Source organism: Hyperolius riggenbachi, chromosome 5 (assembly GCF_040937935.1).
Source record: "Hyperolius riggenbachi isolate aHypRig1 chromosome 5, aHypRig1.pri, whole genome shotgun sequence".
In the NCBI taxonomy this organism is placed as follows: domain Eukaryota; kingdom Metazoa; phylum Chordata; class Amphibia; order Anura; family Hyperoliidae; genus Hyperolius; species Hyperolius riggenbachi.
In genome coordinates this window covers 83,957,875-83,976,695 of record NC_090650.1, presented here as the reverse complement: position 1 = coordinate 83,976,695, position 18,821 = coordinate 83,957,875, and the positions used below count along the sequence as shown (strand labels likewise).

Sequence of the window (18,821 nt, the reverse complement as noted above, 5' to 3'; positions counted from 1 at the left end):
CAATATGTGGCAGATCGCATTATTCCTCGTGGTTTGAGAATCAAAAAAGTCCCTACCACGGTTTATTCAGATCATTTTGTCTTAGAGTGGAATGCTATCTTGTCAGATTGTTCCTTAAAATTGATGAAGCTCATTATTGTTTATGAGGAGCAACATCTCGTGGATTTGAGAGTACAGGTGTCGGAGGTCAAAAAGACCCTCTTGAGGTTTAATACCTTACAGTCATATGATGTATTGAACAAGAAGTTGCAGGATAACATACTCAAATTGGAGTCTTTGATCACCGACACCAAACGTGTTAAATATCTACGAGATGTTGATGACTATAAGAAAGGGGTGGTATATGAATGGGGAAGGTGGGAGGGTAAATTCAGGTCCCCTCGACAGATCAAACCTCGTAGTAAACCAGGGCCCCCAAAAAAAGTTACCTTCAGCTCCCCGGAGACTTCGGACTCTCAGTCCGATTTTTCTGATGGAGCTGGTGTGAATCCACAGGGTGCATCCGGTGGAGTAGCAGGTGTAGCCATTTCGGACAGTCGATTGTCAAAAAACCAACAGGTTCCTCCACCTCATGGGTATTACAAGAAACAGAGGAAGTTCAGGAGGCGCAGAGGCAAAGACGCACCAGACGGGCGGGCTTGAGGCATAGGAGACCTCATCTCAATCATGGTCCTCCAGAAACAGTTGTTAATCTTTCTGCGACTGTGCTTTCTGTTGAGGAGCATGATTTGTTGTCTAAGGGTCTCTCTTTTGCCCCGACCCACCACTTTGATGTGTTTTCAACCCTGAAGGATGTTAACAAATTCATTCGATCTGTATTACTTCGAAAACATTTTCTGGAGACCAATGCAGGTGGACAACAGAGGGATGCTAATGTGGAGACAATGGCCTTGACTGATATTCAGAGTTTTCGGGATCTTAGGTCTCTTTTGGATCTGGAGCTGTTGCTCACAGAGACCAGCCCAGTTATATCTGAACGTGATGTCCAGCCACTCTCCACACGCAATCCCGATTTTTATCCCACTTCTGCGCTGAGTACTCCGGTGGAGGTTTTCCGGACTCGAGTGGAACAGCAACTCCTCAATTTAGCGTCTAGTTCTAACTCCACTATAAATAAAAAGTATAATCTCACACTGGGAGAACGCACGGCCATTTCCTCCTTAAGAAACAATACACGAATTATAATTAGAAATGCTGATAAGGGGGGAGCCGTGGTCATTTTAGACACAGAGGTATATAGAGATGAAGCTCTTAGACAGCTTAAGGATCCTAATATTTATATCAGTCTTAATAAAGATCCGACTGAGCTATACCAGAAACAACTCTTTTCCCTTTTATCTGTCGGAGAGAGTCTTGGAGTTCTCCCAGCCAAAATTGCGGAATATCTTGCGGTACAGTCGCCGACAGTTCCAATTTTTCACCATCTCCCGAAGATACATAAGCTGGGGTTTCCCCCAGAAGGCAGGCCGATTGTCGCTGGCATTGCATCTTTGGGAGAACGTTTGGGTGACTGGATCGATGGATATCTGCAACCATTAGTTAGACGCTTACCCGGTTATGTCCAAGACACTAAACATATCTTGAGCAGTCTTCACAATTTTAAGTGGAAACGGGGATACAGTTGGCTAACCATAGATGTTAAAGCCCTTTATTCCTGTATTCCACATTCACTTGCTCTTGAGGCTGTCCATTATCATATGGTACGATATTCCTCCTATTCGGTCGAATTACGTACATTTATTGAATTTGCAATACAATATCTGCTTAGCCACAACTATTTTCTTTTTGACTCCGAGTATTTCTTACAACGATGTGGAGCGTCCATGGGGGCGAAATTTTCTCCATCTCTAGCCAACCTATATATGGGTTGGTGGGAGGAACTTTTTTTGTTCAGTGACAAAAATAGATTCTCGGATAAAATAGTGTGGTACGGCAGATATATTGACGACCTGCTGGTCGTCTGGAATGGCATGCCTAGTGATGTTTCTCCTTTTGTAGATTTTCTTAATGATAATCATCTTAATTTGTCCTTTACTTATCAATGGTCTTCTACGGAGATTAGTTATCTGGACATACTTCTGAAAGGCGACGAGACTTTGTGTACCTTGTCGTCCAGAACCTATCGGAAGCCGTGTAGTGGGAATTCTACTCTGAGGGCAAATAGCTGCCACCCATCGCACACCATGAAGGCCATTCCGGTCGGGGAGTTTATTCGGGCTCGCCGGAATTGCTCTTCATTGGAGGCTTTTAATTTTGAGTGTGATGTTGTGGCGTCTCGCCTCAGGGAACGCGGCTATCCGAACTGGATGATTACACGAGGCCGACACATCGCCTTGAGTAGGAATAGGAATGATCTTTTGTCAACACATCATAGAGTCTCTGAACATACTACCCGCCATGGTGAATTGACCTTTGTCACCACTTTTAGTGAGGAATTTAAACGGGTTGTTTCCTTAATTAAAGACCTTTTGCCTGTTTTATGCCTTGACCCACAAATTGAGGCAGTCATTAGCAAGGGGGTCAAATTTGCTAGCAGACGGGCCCCCACTTTGGGTGGTTTTCTTTCCCCCAGTCTTTTTTCCGCAAGGAATAGCCAACCGTGTTGGCTTACTACGGTGGGTTCATATAAATGTGGGTCACGTACTTGCAATTATTGTTCCCTGCATACGGTTACTAAAATGGTCACCTCTTTCTCTAGTGGTAGAACCTACCGCCTAAAACAATACATCAATTATGGCACTAAATTTGTAGTGTACGTAGTGTCCTGCCTTGCATGTCAGCTTCAATATGTAGGTTGTACAACTCGACCTCTAAGAGAACGCATTGCTGAACATTATAGAGGCGCTGGTTGGCTGACAACGGAAATCTCCAATGTCGCCAAACATTTTCGCCAAGTACACGCGTCGGATATGTCATCCTTCTCATTCCAGGCGGTAGAACGTATTGTTAAACCTCCAAGAGGGGGTGATTTGCATAAGATCCTACTTACTCGAGAAGCCTATTGGATTTTTCAATTAGACACACGAATACCGAAAGGCTTAAACTCGAGATGGGACCTTAACCGTATCATGTAAGATATTCTACTTATTTATTTATTTATTGCCTCATTTTTTCCATTTAACCTATTTTGTATCGATATTATGCTGTGTTTTTTCCATTAGAATTTTTCATATGAATTTTCCATATGATTTTCTTGACTGCTATGTAATCCTTTTTAATTGATTTTATAACCCCTCCCAGTCCTGCAGACTACCCTAGGGTGTTCTTCTAGATTGGCTGGGGGCGGGCAACAAGGGTGTGGTATGTGGAGTATTTAATCTCACTGTTTCACTTTGGATCAATGCTATGATTAAGGACCAGTGTGTGTCCGAAACATGTTAGTGTATCCTGTGCTGTGTCATTAGTTTCCAATAAAGTCATTTTTGATATTTTTGCAACATTGAGCGGAACCTCACTTTTCTTTTTCCAGAGGAAACCCACATAGACACAGGGAGAACATACAAACTCCTTGCAGATGTTAACCTGGGTTGGATGAAGCAGTTTATGGCTGCCAGGTAACCGCCTCATGTGTCATGTGCTGATACGCTGTGGTTACAAACGCTGCCATTCTGCTGCATTAAATAGAAGCCAGATCAGAGGCTGAACTGTGTGTCAGGTGTGCAAGAGTGACAACATTAGTTATGTCTCGCATGGAGCTACATGAGCTTAAAAGGCCAGCTACTTGGCATTTGGGGCCCCAATCTTTTTTGCTTAGCTTCTGAAGTGCTATGTTGCTAACTGCACATACATATTTATAACTGCCTGAAGTTCTGCTAATGGACACTCCAGTGAAATATTCATGGTGCAATAAATTAGTTATTTATGTGCATACCCTACACGTCGGTGATTAAAAAAAATGTTAACGGTTTCTAAAAACTGGAGTAGTGTGGTATCGTCTATGTATGAGATTATCAGTTAAAACTAGGCTTTCCCATGTTTTCCAGTTGTCAGTAGAGCTCTTTAGTATATACTTCAAAATAGTCTACATCTTTATTACAGTTTTGGAGCCAAACACTGTAAGCACAATGTAGGCTTACGTAATTTAATTTATGTTTACTGAGAGTCCATTTTCATCATAATTAACATGATTTTTATTGGGAGTATCAAACAAATCATATAAGGGGCCAAAATATATTACAAAGTCTATAGATCCAACAAGGGTGTGGAAAAACACTGCAATGAAAAAGGACAACTGGGTTTCGACCTGGATTTTTTGCAATTATAGCTGTGGCTTTATTTACACCATAGTAGCAGAATACCTTTTTTAGTGGTTTTCTGATACTATGGTGTAAATAAAGCCACCCCTCTTAATCTATAATTGCAAAAAATTCAGGTCGAGACCCAGTTATTTTTCATTGCTATATTTTGTGGGCGAGAAGGAAGCTCGTCATCAACCCTCCCACATTCCGGCTCTTAACTGATTGGCTGAGGACAGTTCAGTATAATAATAATAATAAATAAATAAAAAAGTGTAAGGCTTTGTTCACATCTGCCTGAGTTCCGGATAATGGGGACTTTACTGTACTGTGTGTTGAACTTACTTTGTGCTGATTGACGCTCCATATTCTGATAATGGAGTCACGACCGGCTGTAAAAAGCCTGTTCAATGTAGGATCGAGCTGCAAAGCATTCACACCATTGCGGTTGTATTTCTCCACTTCATCTCTTATCACATAGGAAACCTACATAGTAATAAACAGCATGCAATTAACATACAGTAAGTATATAACATAATGCATGCATAACAGTCAGTAAAGCGCAGGTATATAAAGGGTCACCATGGTGCAACAGTCTGCACAAATTCCTAATAGCATTGCTGATGAGGGTTAAAATATCACCACATTCAGGATGGAATTTAGGGAATGTTCACTGGTTTGCTGTATTCTTTAGATTATCCAGCTACCTGGCATGAAAAGCATGCTGGTAAGTTAATCACCGTCTAACTGCACTAGAAAACAAGAGTTGACTGAAAGAGCCATAAACGCCACATATTTTAAAATGTATTTCCTTGAGAGCCATACAGTATGTTTCAAACTGGGACAGTGCGCATGCGCAGCAGAGGGCTCACATCCCTGTTGCCATGGTGATGTGTTTACAGTTGATCCACCGGACAGCGGAAGTGTCAGACACATCTTCTCTTGGGTTTCAGCCACATCAGCAATTTCCCAAAGAGCCAGACAGGAGAAATATCAACTAACAGGTTGTACAATTAGCTGGCTGACTTGGGGATTGATTCACTTTGTAGGACGAGATCCCCGCACTTTGGCCCAAAAGACTGCCTGTCAAGTGACAGGCAGCCTATTGGGCCAATCAAAATGCGGGGATCTCGTCCTACAAAGTCACTGGACCTGACAGGGCCCAAAATGGGACAATTGGAGCAGCTGTTAGTTTTGGGGTAGCCTGAGTAAGTTAGTAGTGCATGCTACAGCAGTTGCGTGCCTACTTTGAAAATGTGATTTGCGCTGTCACACTAAGCTGTGCTGCTTGAGCAGTGTAGCTTAGTGAGTCAACCCCTACAGATTTGTCTGTGAGCCGGATGTAGCCATCAAAAGAGCCACATATGGCTGCCGAGCCATAGGTTCCCTACCCCTGGTTTAGAGTATAGGAGATGGGCTGTGCTTCAGACAGGTAAAAAGGCACAGAGACATTTGGGCGCTGCTGAGGAGCCGTCATAGACTGTAATGTGAATTAGTTTTTCGGCTTCACCCTGCACCCAAATTTCCTGGCACACTTTTTTTCATGTATGCGGCTGTGCCATTGTCACAATAATGAGCTTGTACCCCATACACCAAATTATGACTTACAATAGCCAAAAGGAGCAACAACAACAACAGTGTTCTCCCTATGGTCTGTTTTAGCCGGGTGATGCACCCGGCTGGTTTCGGTGAGCACCCGCCTGTCATCAGCTCACCTTCTCCTCTGCTGTAAGCAAAGTGGTGCAGAGAAGCACCGGCCCTGCATGAGGAGAACACTGAACGGTATTATCAAAACAATTTTAGGTCAATTTTAAAGCTACCATATACAGCAGAAAAAGTATTTTTATCCATAAAGCTACATACACATTTTTATAAACGCCTCTGCTGAGAATCTATTGTGTGTACAGCGGTTCCGATAGGTCAATGAGTGATCTGTCTGGCAGGTCGACTCAGCCGAGCATGGCTGGGGGCATTGTTCTGCTCACTCACCCTGCCCACTGTGTGATGCTTCTGGTGCTCTGCTCTGTTGGCCCACCTCCCCCCCAGCATACTAACAGAGTGCATCTGTACTGCCTCAGCACTGTACTGTTCCATGGGATCGATTCCCGATCCCTCTTAGGCAGCATACAGCATACTTGTGGCTTCGATACATCATAGGCGTCGATCCTGCAGACTGGAGTTGTGAACACTATATAGCATACTTTTGAAATCGGCACCGGGAGACTGGGGCGCAGGATAAAGCCGGTACATGGCTGATCCTGCTTCTGCACAAGTCCCGGCCGTGTTAATTACTATTCTCCCTCCAGGCCGCCATGGATAGTGGGGAAGGATATAAATCGGCTTCCAGCTATTGCTGGAGGCCGAATTGTGTTTTAAAAGCAACTTCAGCTCCGTCTTCTGACGGCGCCGACGTTACTCACTGAGCGCCGCTATAGATTCCTATTACAATCTATGGTGGCGCCGGCTGCGCCCAAATCTTTCTGAGCTGAAAAGCACTGCTCCGACTATATAATCGTCTTTTAGTTTGATGAAAGTGCAGGTTGGGAACTACTGTACTAAGACAACCTTGACCTTTTAATTCTTTAAGGTTAAGTTCACATTGGGGACTAAATCAGACCATTTTCCCCAATGGAGACCAACGGACATGTCAAAAGATCCTACGTTATCTAAAGGATCTAGTCAGATATTTACATTGTCAATGTGTCCCTTGTCTCCAGTAGTGGAAGTCCCATTCTGCATGACTTTTATGAGCATTGCACAGAAAGTGGACATGCATTTGATATCAATGGTATCATTTGCAATCTGTTACAAAAGACACCAAACTATTATTACTATAGTGAATGGACAGAGCTAACCGTACATCAGATCTGCTGTAGCCATTCACGTTGTGAACCTGCCATCCTGTGGATGGAGCCTTATTGCTGCAGAGACATGGGCATTCTTTAAAACATTAAGACTACGATCACAGTGGATGTTGCCTAACCTGTACAGTCAGGAACACAAAGGATCATGAAAGTGGCGGCACGCGTTATCTGAACACCGTGTCATATACAGTAAGGAAAGGACAACTGATTTTCAAAGTAATACCTATGATTTCCTATGGCACCTTTCACACTTAAAGGGAACCAGAGATTAAACGGTTCACACAAAATAAACATATCAGTCGATAGCTTGTAAATAATAAATGCTCTACCTGATAATTTCGCCGCTCTGGTGTGCCTTTTTTAGTGTTTTTTATCCATTATTGCTCCAGGAAAAATCCAATATGGCCGCCGGCTCATATCCCTTCTGCTTCCGGGTTACGAGTTTTTCTGGATGTGCTGTCTAGGCTATATGAGACTAGGCTGCTGTCTAGGCTATATGAGAAAGGCTGCTGCAGCCTTTCATCTGTGTGCTTTCATTTTGGTATGATGTGCAGCTGCCTGTAGGATAGGGCTGCACGATTTTAGGGGAAAATCGAAATTGCGATTTTTCTCTCAGAAATCACAATTTCGATTTTCCCCCGATTTTTTTCGAATCCTGCTTTTTGCACTTTGGGGCACTGTACAGCTCCGCCTACCGCTGCCGTGATTCCATCGCTAGCCAGTGATTAGTAATGCTGTATGTGCCCGGCCGCTCTCTCGAGTGGATCCGCCCCCCCGCTCATTAACACTTATACATATTCACTGCTTCTGGCCAATCCGCGCACAGCGGGGCCAGAAGCAAGTTACAAACAGCGGACCGAAAAACCGAAGGTACTGACGATCAGCAGATCGTCTTGCCACGAACCGCGGTTTCGGTTTTGAACCGAAAAACCGTGCAGCCCTACTGTAGGAAGTGTTCTTCATAGGAATGAAACTGCAGTCATCATTATCTATGCTGAGTGCACACAGATCATATTGCAGCCACACTTGTCTGTTTCAGAGCTGCTCTCTCAGCAGCAGCAGCCCCTCCCATGTCATCACAGCTCTCAGTATGCAAAGCAGGAAATCTGAGCCAGGAGGGGGCAGGCTTGGGCTTGAAAAGACTCCACAGAAGAGTGACTCAGCTATAATGATTCCAGGTCAAACCAAGACTGGAGGCTCAGTCGGGGATTCTTATCACAGCTGCTAAAAGACTAAATAAGCAGATAAGAATGAAACTAAAAGCAGGGTAGGTGTTTACTGTCATGTTCCCACTGATAAATGTAGTAAAATACATGAGGGTGCTTCGTCTCTGGTTCTCTAACGCATTTTAACTGAAATATTTTTCACAATGCACTGCTATGGAGAAGAAGAAAAAATGCATACCAACTGATTAAGTGTAAATGGGGCGTGAAGCATACAGTCAATGAAAACTATACTTCACTGTATCTGTTAAAGTGTGTATGTTGCAGTAACAAATGGATGCCGCATGCCACAACACTGCAGCAGTGAACGTCGGATAGGTGGTGCATTGCGGCAAGCCATGTTACAAAGCAACCAGTACACCGTACCATTTACATTAATACTTTAAAATCAAAAAAAAAAAAAAAAAAAGACATGTCCAAAAGAAGAACATCATATTTCTGATAAGAAAAATAACTCCTGGGCCCCGTATGTAAAGGTGGCCATACACTTACAGCTTTGCAGCAGATTCGACAATCGGATAGATTTCTGCCAGATGCCTGTCAAGTCAAATATGACAGGAATCTGATGTGTGCCACACACTAGGAAAATATTGCCAATAGAATGAAATCTATCTAAATGCATTATTGGACCATTAGATCCAATGCAACCATGGATCTGCTACCAGCAGCAGAACGACCTAGATCTTCCATCCTGTCAGATAGATCAAATCCATTGAAAATGGGCCACAAATTGATCGATCACTGAAATTAACCAGTGTATGGACCCCTTAATGCTGGGCATACACAGCGTCGAGGGGAGGATTATCAATCGAGCCTGATGGCTCGATTAATATTCGAAGTGTCTGACCGCCGCAGGGATAGATTCCGCGCTCGATCCTCGGGAATCGATCCGCGCAGACGAGCAGGGACGCGTTGGGGGTCGATCCGGCGGCTAATCGGCCGCCGGATCGACACGTGTATGCCCACCATAAGTCTTTGTTTTTTTTACGGTCTATACCGATTGTTTTTACAAATAAATGGTTAACAGAGTTGCCGGTTTTTGTGGCGTATATATATTGGCCTTCCTGGATCTCATACCATATATCGGAGTGAGGGAGTGGTGGCAGTTTGGATCCATATCTGCTTGAGGTCGTTAGGATTACCACTGAATGCGAGACATACAGCCTTATAATGTGGGTTGTTGGCAGCTGGTAAGACTTACTCTTTTCTGGTGGTGGTTAGCCACGAGACCATGTGAGGTTGAAATATCACCATGGTGAAGTTTTATTAACTGTATTTATTCCTCTGATCTGTGCTGACTTCATAAGAAAAATACCTTGTCCATATTGTAAGTGCTACAAATTTTTTCTCCTCCTCCCTGCAGGGTAATGGCAGTACAGAAAGGGACAAGGGAAGAGACACAGAACTATGTTGGTACAAAGCTAGAAATTCAATTCTCTAATTGATTTTACTTGAATCTTACTGAATGTACCCTGTAGTAAAATCAAGGCCTGAATACATGATTGTTCACTAGCCATATTGAATTGTTACTGGCCAGAGCATTGCTCGCTTAATGCAGTACATACCGGGCTGTGGAGTCGGTACAAAAATCTTGAGTCGGAAGATTTTTGTACCGACTCCACAGCCCGGTATGTACAGTGCCAAGCACACAAATAACTATGCTGTGTTCATTTTTTTACTTTCTGTCTAAAAGACTTAAATATCAGGTATGCAAGTGGCTGACCCAGTCCTGACTCATACAGGAAGTGACTACAGTGTGACCCTCACTGATAAGAAATTCCAACTATAAAAACACTTTCCTGGATACAGAGATGGCGGCATACTCCTGGGTTAGGCTCCGCCCCCTGACCCCATAGGACAGACTTGCTTATAAATTAAACAACCCCGCCCCCCAGCCATTCTCTTTTTTTCTGTCCTCGTATGGAGAGGTTTGCTTTGTTTTTTTCTTCTCTGCCACTTTGTTGCCCTTTATTTCTGGGGTGTAAGGCAGTCTGTGGCGGGTTCAGCCTCTCCCGCTTCGCGGCGAGCATTGCGGCCTCTAAAGGGGGCTTACACATGCAGGGAACACCTTCCCTTAGAGCCGCTCCCTGCTGCTGGAAGCAGCTGTTGCTGTTTGTAACGGCGGATTATTCCGCCCTCGCTCCCTCTCACTGCATCCCTCAAGGTGACGTCACAACTCTCGCGAGAGTTCGGCTGCCTACTTCATTGGCCGAACACCAGAGGAGAACTGTGCATTCCCGGAAGCGCAGAGCGGGTGTCCGAGCGTCAGCTGGCGGTACCGCTCAGGGAAGCATTACTGGAGTCCTGGTGGTTTCTGGCAGCCGGTCCTTCCACTATCTCGGAGCCTTGCTGTAATTTGATGTATGAAGGTATGGGGGGCACGGAAAGGTCTCTGCAAGACAGGTAATATGCATTATTCTTAAAGTTATTTATACCTGCACATGTGTTTTCTCTTTTAAAGATGGAGGATTCTCAGGAGATTCCTAATGCTCAGGAGAGGTATTGGAGCAAGGTTTTCTATTTTTAATTTTTCAGCACCAGGGTGTTTTGTAGTGTATATCTGTGCACATGGAGAAAAAGAGAGCCATCTCCCTTAGATTGTAAGGCGGATGTTTTTAGTGGAAACATTTTTTTGTGTCTCCACAGTCCGCAAGAGGGAGGAGTGAGGAGCGTGGGGTCTAAAAGTCGACAATCCTCTGAGGTGCCTCGTTCTCGGTCAAGGTCTAGAAGAGAAGAGAGAGCATCAAGGAGAAAGTCTCCAAAGAAATATGATAAGAAGTCTGATAAAAAGAGACAATCGCCCCAGAGGCGTCAATCCAATAGACGATCTCCAAGTAGGAGCAGGTCTCCTAAGAGATATTATTCTAGTAGATATTATGGTTCCCGCAGGAGCCGTTCACCAAGGCGTGGACATTATCATAGAAGATCTCCTTCAAGGGATTATTCGCCAGAGTATAGATCTTATAGATATAGATCAAATAGACGGTCACCTAGTCCTTATCAGAGGCATAGGTCTCCAGGGGAGCAAGACAAAGCCACTAGATATGTCCAGCCTGAAAAATCAGCTTGCTGGTCATGTGGGCAACCAGCCATGCCAGATAAAATGGTGTGTGAATCCTGCTTTATGGAGTTAGGAAGAGAGAAGGAGTCTGACAATCAGCAGATAATGTCCTTCATCCAGCAAGCAGTGCAGGAGTCGTTTAATAAACTGTCTGCGGCTCAAGCAACGGCTGTAACACAGCAGGCTCAATCTGAGGAAGCTTCAACCTCAGCAGTGCCATCACCAGTGGGGTTTGACTTCGCTTTGATCCCAGCGTTTGTGTCTGAAATAAAGTCAGCAATAGGTTGGGAGGAAGACAAAGCAACGCTACAGGAGCCGGATAAATACTATCCTCATTTGGATAGACAGCCGAGTAACTTTCCTTTCATGAAGGTAATAAAAGAAATCTTTACGAAAGAATGGAGTAAAGTTGATCAGAAGCCATCACTTTCAAATCGCTTTGCAAAATTATACCCATTGAGTGATGAGGACGCAAAGGTAATGGAATCTGCACCAGTGGTGGATGCATCCATCATGAGGCTGGCACGTCATGTAACTCTCCCCATGGATGACGCTGTATCTTTCAGCAACCATCTTGACAGAAAAGTTGATACAGATATCAAAAAGGCGTTTCTGGCGGCTGGAGCCGCTTGCAGGCCGGGCCGTAGCTTTAACTTCTTTGGCAAAAGCTGCTAAAGTATGGATAGAGAATATTGAACTGGCTCTAAATTCCGGTAGTGATACACAAGATATAGTAAAGGCCTTAGATGAATTAAAATTAACCAGTGACTTTATGGGAGAGGCGGCCATAGACACCATTAGGTCATCAGCTAGAGCAATGCTTCATAATGTAACGGCAAGAAGAGCTCTTTGGCTAAAACCGTGGTCGGCAGACCAGTCGTCTAGGAATAATTGGTGCAGGATCCCTTTTGATGGGAAGCATCTCTTTGGCCAAGAAATGGATGGAGCAATATCGAAAGTAACGGGTGGAAAAATCGGGGCTGTTACCCCAGGATAGGAGAACCCGTCCTTTTCGTCAGCCAGTATCCAGGAAGCAAACCTCAGCGAGGTTTCAACAAGCCAAATCCTATAGGCCAGGAAAACAGTTTAACAAGAACTGGAAGGGTTCGCAGTCGTCATTTCTCAAGACAGGAAAACCAAAGTCTACCCTTAGTTCAGGAGGTCAGAAGACATTCTGAAGGTGCGCCCACCCAGTCAACCCCGGTAGGAGCAAGATTGCGATACTTTTGGAAAGACTGGGTGGAATCAGTAGACGATCCTTGGGTTCAAAGGACCTTAGAAAAGGGGCACTCTTGGAAATTCAAGAAGACTCCTCCCCGAGCAAGGTTTGTGGAAACAAGATTGCCAAGAAATATACAAAAACGTCTGGTTTTGGAGGAGTATGTCGACTCCCTGGTACAAGTGGAAGCAGTACTTCCGGTGGCCACCAAAGACAGATTCAGGGGGATTTATTCCCCCTTATTCTTAGTACCAAAGACTTCAGGGGGTTGGAGGCCGGTTCTAGACCTAAAGTTCCTAAACAAGTATATAAAAATACGACATTTCAGAATGGAGTCCTGGCAAACTATTATAAGGATGGTGAAGATAGGAGATTGGATGTCAACGGTCGATCTCTCGGATGCTTACCTACACATACCAATCAGACGCAGCTTTCAGAAATACCTAAGGTTCTCAGTGAACAACAGGCATTGGCAATTCCAAAGTTTGCCATTCGGTCTCTCGACAGCCCCCAGAACCTTTTCCAAGGTTCTTCTTCCGGTAATAGCATCCTTGAGACAGAAGGGTCTGAGAGTTTTCCACTACCTAGACGATATCTTACTTGTCAATCAGAATCAGTCAGTGCTATTGCAACATCAACAGCTGCTTCTACAGGAATTGCAGAGATTAGGTTGGCTTGTGAACTTTCAAAAGAGCCAGCTGTCTCCATCACAGGATATGATATTCCTGGGTGCCAGGTTCATCACGAAAAAGAGAACAAAGTGTGTCTGCCCACACAGAAGATCATAATGATTCAGCAGAAGGTGAGAGTAGTGTTGTCACAACACACCATTCTAGCGAAGCAGTGCTTAAGTCTTTTGGGGACGTTCTCTTCGGTGATCCCGATGGTAAAGTGGGCCCATTGGAATTTAAGAGTGTTCCAGAACTTTTTTCTCAGGCTATGGAACAAGAGGAATCTGTTGCAGAAGTTTGTCCTACCTCTGTCAGTAAGGAACTCTCTTTATTGGTGGACCTGCGAACACTATCTGCAGTTATGCCATCAGATTCAGCAGGAGGAGGCTGTGGTGATTTCAACAGACGCGAGTTTGAAAGGATGGGGGGCACACTGCAAGGATGTGTGTGTTCAGAAGAAGTGGAGGATCTTTCCTCATCAGATCCCGTCAAACATTCTGGAACTCAGAGCAGCCTTCTTAGCACTCAGAGCCTTCCGTCACCTGGCATTGGGCAAGTCAGTTCTACTCCAAATAGACAACACAACAGCGGTCTCCTATGTCAGAAGACAAGGGGGGACAAGGAGTCAGGCGTTGTTGAGGGAAACTACGCACATCATGAATTGGGCACAGAACAATCTTTCCAATCTGTCAGCAACTTACCTTCCAGGATGTCGCAATACTCTGGCAGATCAACTCAGCAGGCAGTTCTCCAATGCTCACGAGTGGGCCCTGAACCCGAATGTGTTTCAGAAGATTGTGCAGAAGTGGGGTCTCCCGCAGGTAGACCTCTTCGCATCGCACGAGAATGCGAAGTTGAAGAACTTTTTTTCTCGGCATCACCATCTAGCCGCTCTAGGGGCAGATTGTCTAGCACACCCTTGGACATTTAAGCTGGGATATGCCTTCCCTCCGTTCCCAGTGATTGCGAAGTTCCTCCAGAAGCTGTTGAAAGAATCATGCATGATCATAGCTATATTACCTTATTGGCCAAGGAGGCCGTGGTTCACGCTTCTATGGGAGATGAGTGTGGAGGAACCTTGGCAGCTTCCAGCAATACCGGATCTGCTTTGTCAAGGCAATCTGCTATATCCCAACAGCAGCAACCTCAGTTTAATGGCATGGAGGTTGAGAGGAGGAAATACAGAGATTTAGGGTGTTCAGATGAAGTAACCGCTACTTTATTGAGGGCAAGAAAAACATCCACCAATACCACGTATCACAGAATATGGGAGAGGTTCGCCTCATTTGCTATCTCAGAGAACTTTGATATGCTTAATCCAAGAGTACAGGAGGTCCTTACTTCCTTCAAACAGGTGTCGATAAGCAATTGAGCCTATCCGCCATTAAGGTACAGATATCGGCCTTGTCGGCATCGACTAACAAGAAATAGGCCTTTGATCCGCTGGTAATGCAGTTTGTTCAGGGAGTACAGAAGATGAGGCCTCCTAGAAAGCCTTTTTTCCCGCAGTGGGATTTATGTGTGGTCCTGGACGTTCTGAAAAGTCCTCCTTTTCATCCAGTGGAATCTGCTTCTTTATGGAATGTAGCTCTTAAAACAGTCTTCCTGGTGGCCATAGCGTCTGCAAAAAGGGTTTCGGATTTGCAGGCTCTGGGATGTTCTCAGAACCTGCTGCAATTCTATCCTGATAGACTTGTCATCAGACCAGTGCTTCAGCATATCCCGAAAGTAGCATCATCCTTTCACATAAAGCAGGAATTAACATTGCCGACTTTTCCAGTGGATCATGAGTGTTACCCATTGGACGTGGGGAGAAGTGTGAGAGCTTATCTAGACAAAACGAGGGAATTTAGGGCCTCAGACCGTCTGTTTGTGAATGTACAGGGCCCTAGAAAAGGGTATCCAGTAACATCCAGAACCATTGCTAACTGGTTGGTGAAGATGATTCAGCAGGCCTACAGAATTAAAGGTTTGAGTGTACCAGAGCAAATCCATGCTCATTCAACCAGAGGAATGGCTGCCTCATGGGCATCCTTTTCAAAAGTATCAGTAGAAACCATTTGTAGGGCAGCTAGCTGGTGGTCTTCTCATACTTTCTTAATGTATTATCATGTTGATCCTGCCTCTCTTTCTACACTTGATTTTGGGAAAGCTGTATTAGCTGCAGTGGATAAATAGTTATTTTTTCCATTCCCTCCCTCTTGTGTGATATTTTATGTCCCAGGAGTATGCCGCCATCTCTGTATCCAGGAAACAGGAAAATTGAATACTCACCTTCCGGTAATTTTCCTTTCCTGGAACAGAAGATGGCGGCATACAAATCCCTCCCTTCTGTCCATTCGAGGACTGATTTTCACGAGAATGGCAGGGGGGGGGGGGGGGTTTGTTTAATTTATAAGCAAGTCTGTCCTATGGGGTCAGGGGGCGGAGCCTAACCCAGGAGTATGCTGCCATCTTCTGTTCCAGGAAAGGAAGATTACCAGAAGGTGAGTATTCAATTTTCCTGTTTCCTAGCAGAAAATGGCTTCTGAGAGCAAGAAAGAGATAAAAAAGGGGAATTCCTTATCAGTGCGGGTCACACTGTACATACACGTCTAGCTCATCATGTCACTTCGGATATATATATAAAAAAAAAAAAAGTGTGTCCCACAAAGGACAGCGATTACTACCCATGTAGACCTTTCTGTCCTGGTGGCTCAAATGATAAAGGATCACTACTATTGAAACTACTCACAGGTGGCTAATTACACACTCCCAGGTCCTCATTTTCACAGTTCCACTAACAATCCAGTCGACAGGCATTGTGCCATCGCCTAATTCAACCATACACCAACGCCACTCATCGCAAACTGTTGGTGATTCTACACTTTATAACAACATTGACTTGAACATATGTATGGAGTTTATACAAAATGCTGATTAGTGCATCACTAAAACAATGCAACACAACAGACTATATTCCCAAAAATACATGGCACTACCTTCATGCCCAGCTATCACTCTGGTTTGTCAGACAGGGACTTTCTGTTGAGCATGATTATTCTGGGCTGTATAAAAAAAGTTAGCTGATGCAATTATTATTGAGCAAAATCATGTATATAGCTTCCTTCAAAGCAGCAAAATGATGTATGAGATATCTGACAACAGGTTCTCTTTAGCATCACATACATTTCGCAGCAGCGGGTGTGTCCTGCTTTGGAGCAGCATGGCATAAGCTGGAGCCCCTCAATTTATGCAGCAGGATGCCCGGCCGGACTTGTCACGTGACATGCGGGTGACGGACTCTCCCGCACACAGGTGCCTCCCCAGGGAAGATGTACGTGTGAAAAGCAAGATCCGCCTCCCAACCTGCCCCGCCCCCTCCACCAGCACAGCCTTCAGGATATGCAACATATACCCTCCCCGCCGCCGCCAGTTAAGCGTCTCCCGCCACCGGCCATACCTGAACTTTCCTCCGCCCGGCCGTGTTCTGCCTGTGATGAGCTGCCATCTTGCATGTTGACACTCTGTCGTCACTTCCGGCAAGCCGATTCCAACTCAGGGCACTTCCGCCCTCACTGTCTGACTCTGGATGCAGAATCTCTAGTTTCCGCCAAGACCGCAGTCGGGCGCTTGATAGAACTTCTGCCAGTAGATTCCATACGAGTGTCGTTTCCGGGTAGTTACCGCCAGATTATAGTTTTTGTGAAGATTGGCGGTTCTAGGGTGGCTTTTTTATTCTTTGGCTAAATGGTTTCCATTATGGCTATGAAGTAGCCATCATAGACAGCCAGCAGCCTTTCTGCCCATACCCGCAGGAGCAATCTGAAAATAAGAACTTGTTGGTTTATTATTAGAACTGATGGCTAAAAAGGAGGCGCTCATAAATACTTAAAATTAAAATAAGTATAATTTAGGGGGGGGAAGAATCTTAGCCTTCTTAAATGAACAAACCACATGTATTGACATAGTTTTTAATGATGCACAAAAAGACAACTCGTTTCAGGGATACTAGCCCACATCCACAGGTCAATAAAAAAAGTGCCTAAGCCTGCAGCAGTCATGAGTATGGGCGCCTCTTTTCTCCAGAAGGGGATTTATTTAGGGGTATTTATCTGAATTTAATGAATTTTATTTAGGTATACACATTTTGTTTGTCCTTGACTTTAAAGAGACTCTGTAACAAAATTTTGAGCCTTATTTCTTCTATCCTATAAGTTCCTATACGTGTTATGTGCTCTGTCTTACTGCAGCCTTTCCTAGTTGCACTGTCTCTGTAATAAATCTTATCTTCTTTCCTCTCTCGTCTCTGCCGGGCTTACGCTGGAATGTGTGGAATGTACAGCACTGCTTGTCATTGGCAGAAGCTATACACACCCTCTCCAAGCTCTGCATGAGTCACACAGTGAGCTGTTCTCAGCCTATCTCACTCTGGGTTAGAAGCCATGTTTTTTGTTTGTAAGCACTGCATAAAACTGTTAATTACAAGTCAGGATTGCAGCAGGGAGTGGCAGAAACAGCACAGAGGGTCCCAGGAGAACATAAGGAATAGAATGGTATGCTTTTTATTGTAAGAATTTTAGAGTACAGATTCTCTTTAAAGGGACCCTGAGCTGTGCCATAAAAATAAAATCTGGACCACTGTAGCCCATGAGGTCCCCCAGCATCCCCTCTCCCTTCCGTGGTCCCACTGGCGACTCTTGTAATCTGGTGACTTCGGTTGAAGTCGTGCGTATCCATATGACATAGCTGTCAACCTTTCAACTGACAGAGAGCTGTCTACTACTATCCAACTGACAGAGAGCTGTCTACTGCTATCCAACTAACAGAGAGCTGTCTACTAATATCCAACTGACATATCTGTCTGCCATCCAACTGACAGAGCTGTCTACTGCTATCCAACTGACAGCTGTCTACTACTATCAGACTCACAGAGAGCTGTCTGCTACTATCCAACTGACATAGCTGTCTGCCATCCAACTGACAGAGAGCTGTCTACTATTATCCAACTGACACAGCTGTCTACTGCTATCCAACTGACAGAGCTGACTACTCCTATCGAACTGACAGAGAGCTGTCTACTACTGTCCAACTGACAGAGAGCTGCCTACCTCTATCCAACTAACAGAGCTGTCTACTAATATCCAACTGACATACCTGTCTACTATCCAACTGACAGAGAGCTATCTACTGCTATCCAACTGACAGAGAGCTGTCTACTAATATCCAACTGACATACCAGTCTACCATCCAACTGACAGAGAGCTATCTACTGCTATCCAACTGACAGCTGTCTACTACTATCCTACTGTCAGAGAGCTGTCTACTACTATCCAACTGACATAGCTGTCTGCCATCCAACTGACATAGAGCTGTCTATTACTATCCAACTTACAGCTGTCTACTGCTATCTAACTGACAGAGAGCTGTCTACTGCTATCCAACTGACAGCTGTCGACTGCTATCTAACTGACAGAGAGCTGTCTACTGCTATCCAACTGACAGAGCTGACTACGCCTATCCAATTGACAGAGAGCTGTCTACTATCCAACTTACATAGCTGCTTTCA

The 18,821-nt window shown here is 44.6% G+C and overlaps 1 protein-coding gene across 3 annotated transcripts in view; it reads right to left on the bottom strand.

Moving 5' to 3' along the window:
* Positions 1-16,788, bottom strand: part of WDR48 (WD repeat domain 48) — an 80,632-nt gene extending 63,844 nt beyond the window's left edge. For 2 of the 3 annotated variants that reach the window (XR_011020776.1, XM_068235928.1), the window contains exons 1-2: positions 16,716-16,788; positions 4,581-4,721 (exon numbers count right to left, since the gene is read on the bottom strand). Coding sequence is in view for 2 of the 3 variants with exons in the window: in XM_068235928.1 (XP_068092029.1) it covers positions 4,581-4,721; positions 16,716-16,763 (189 nt within the window). In the remaining variant the exon portion in view is untranslated. Of the gene's footprint in view, positions 1-4,580; positions 4,722-16,441; positions 16,614-16,715 lie in introns of those variants that run through there. The other variant, XM_068235929.1, reaches the window with a different exon arrangement.
* Between the last annotated feature and the right edge of the window lie 2,033 nt (positions 16,789-18,821).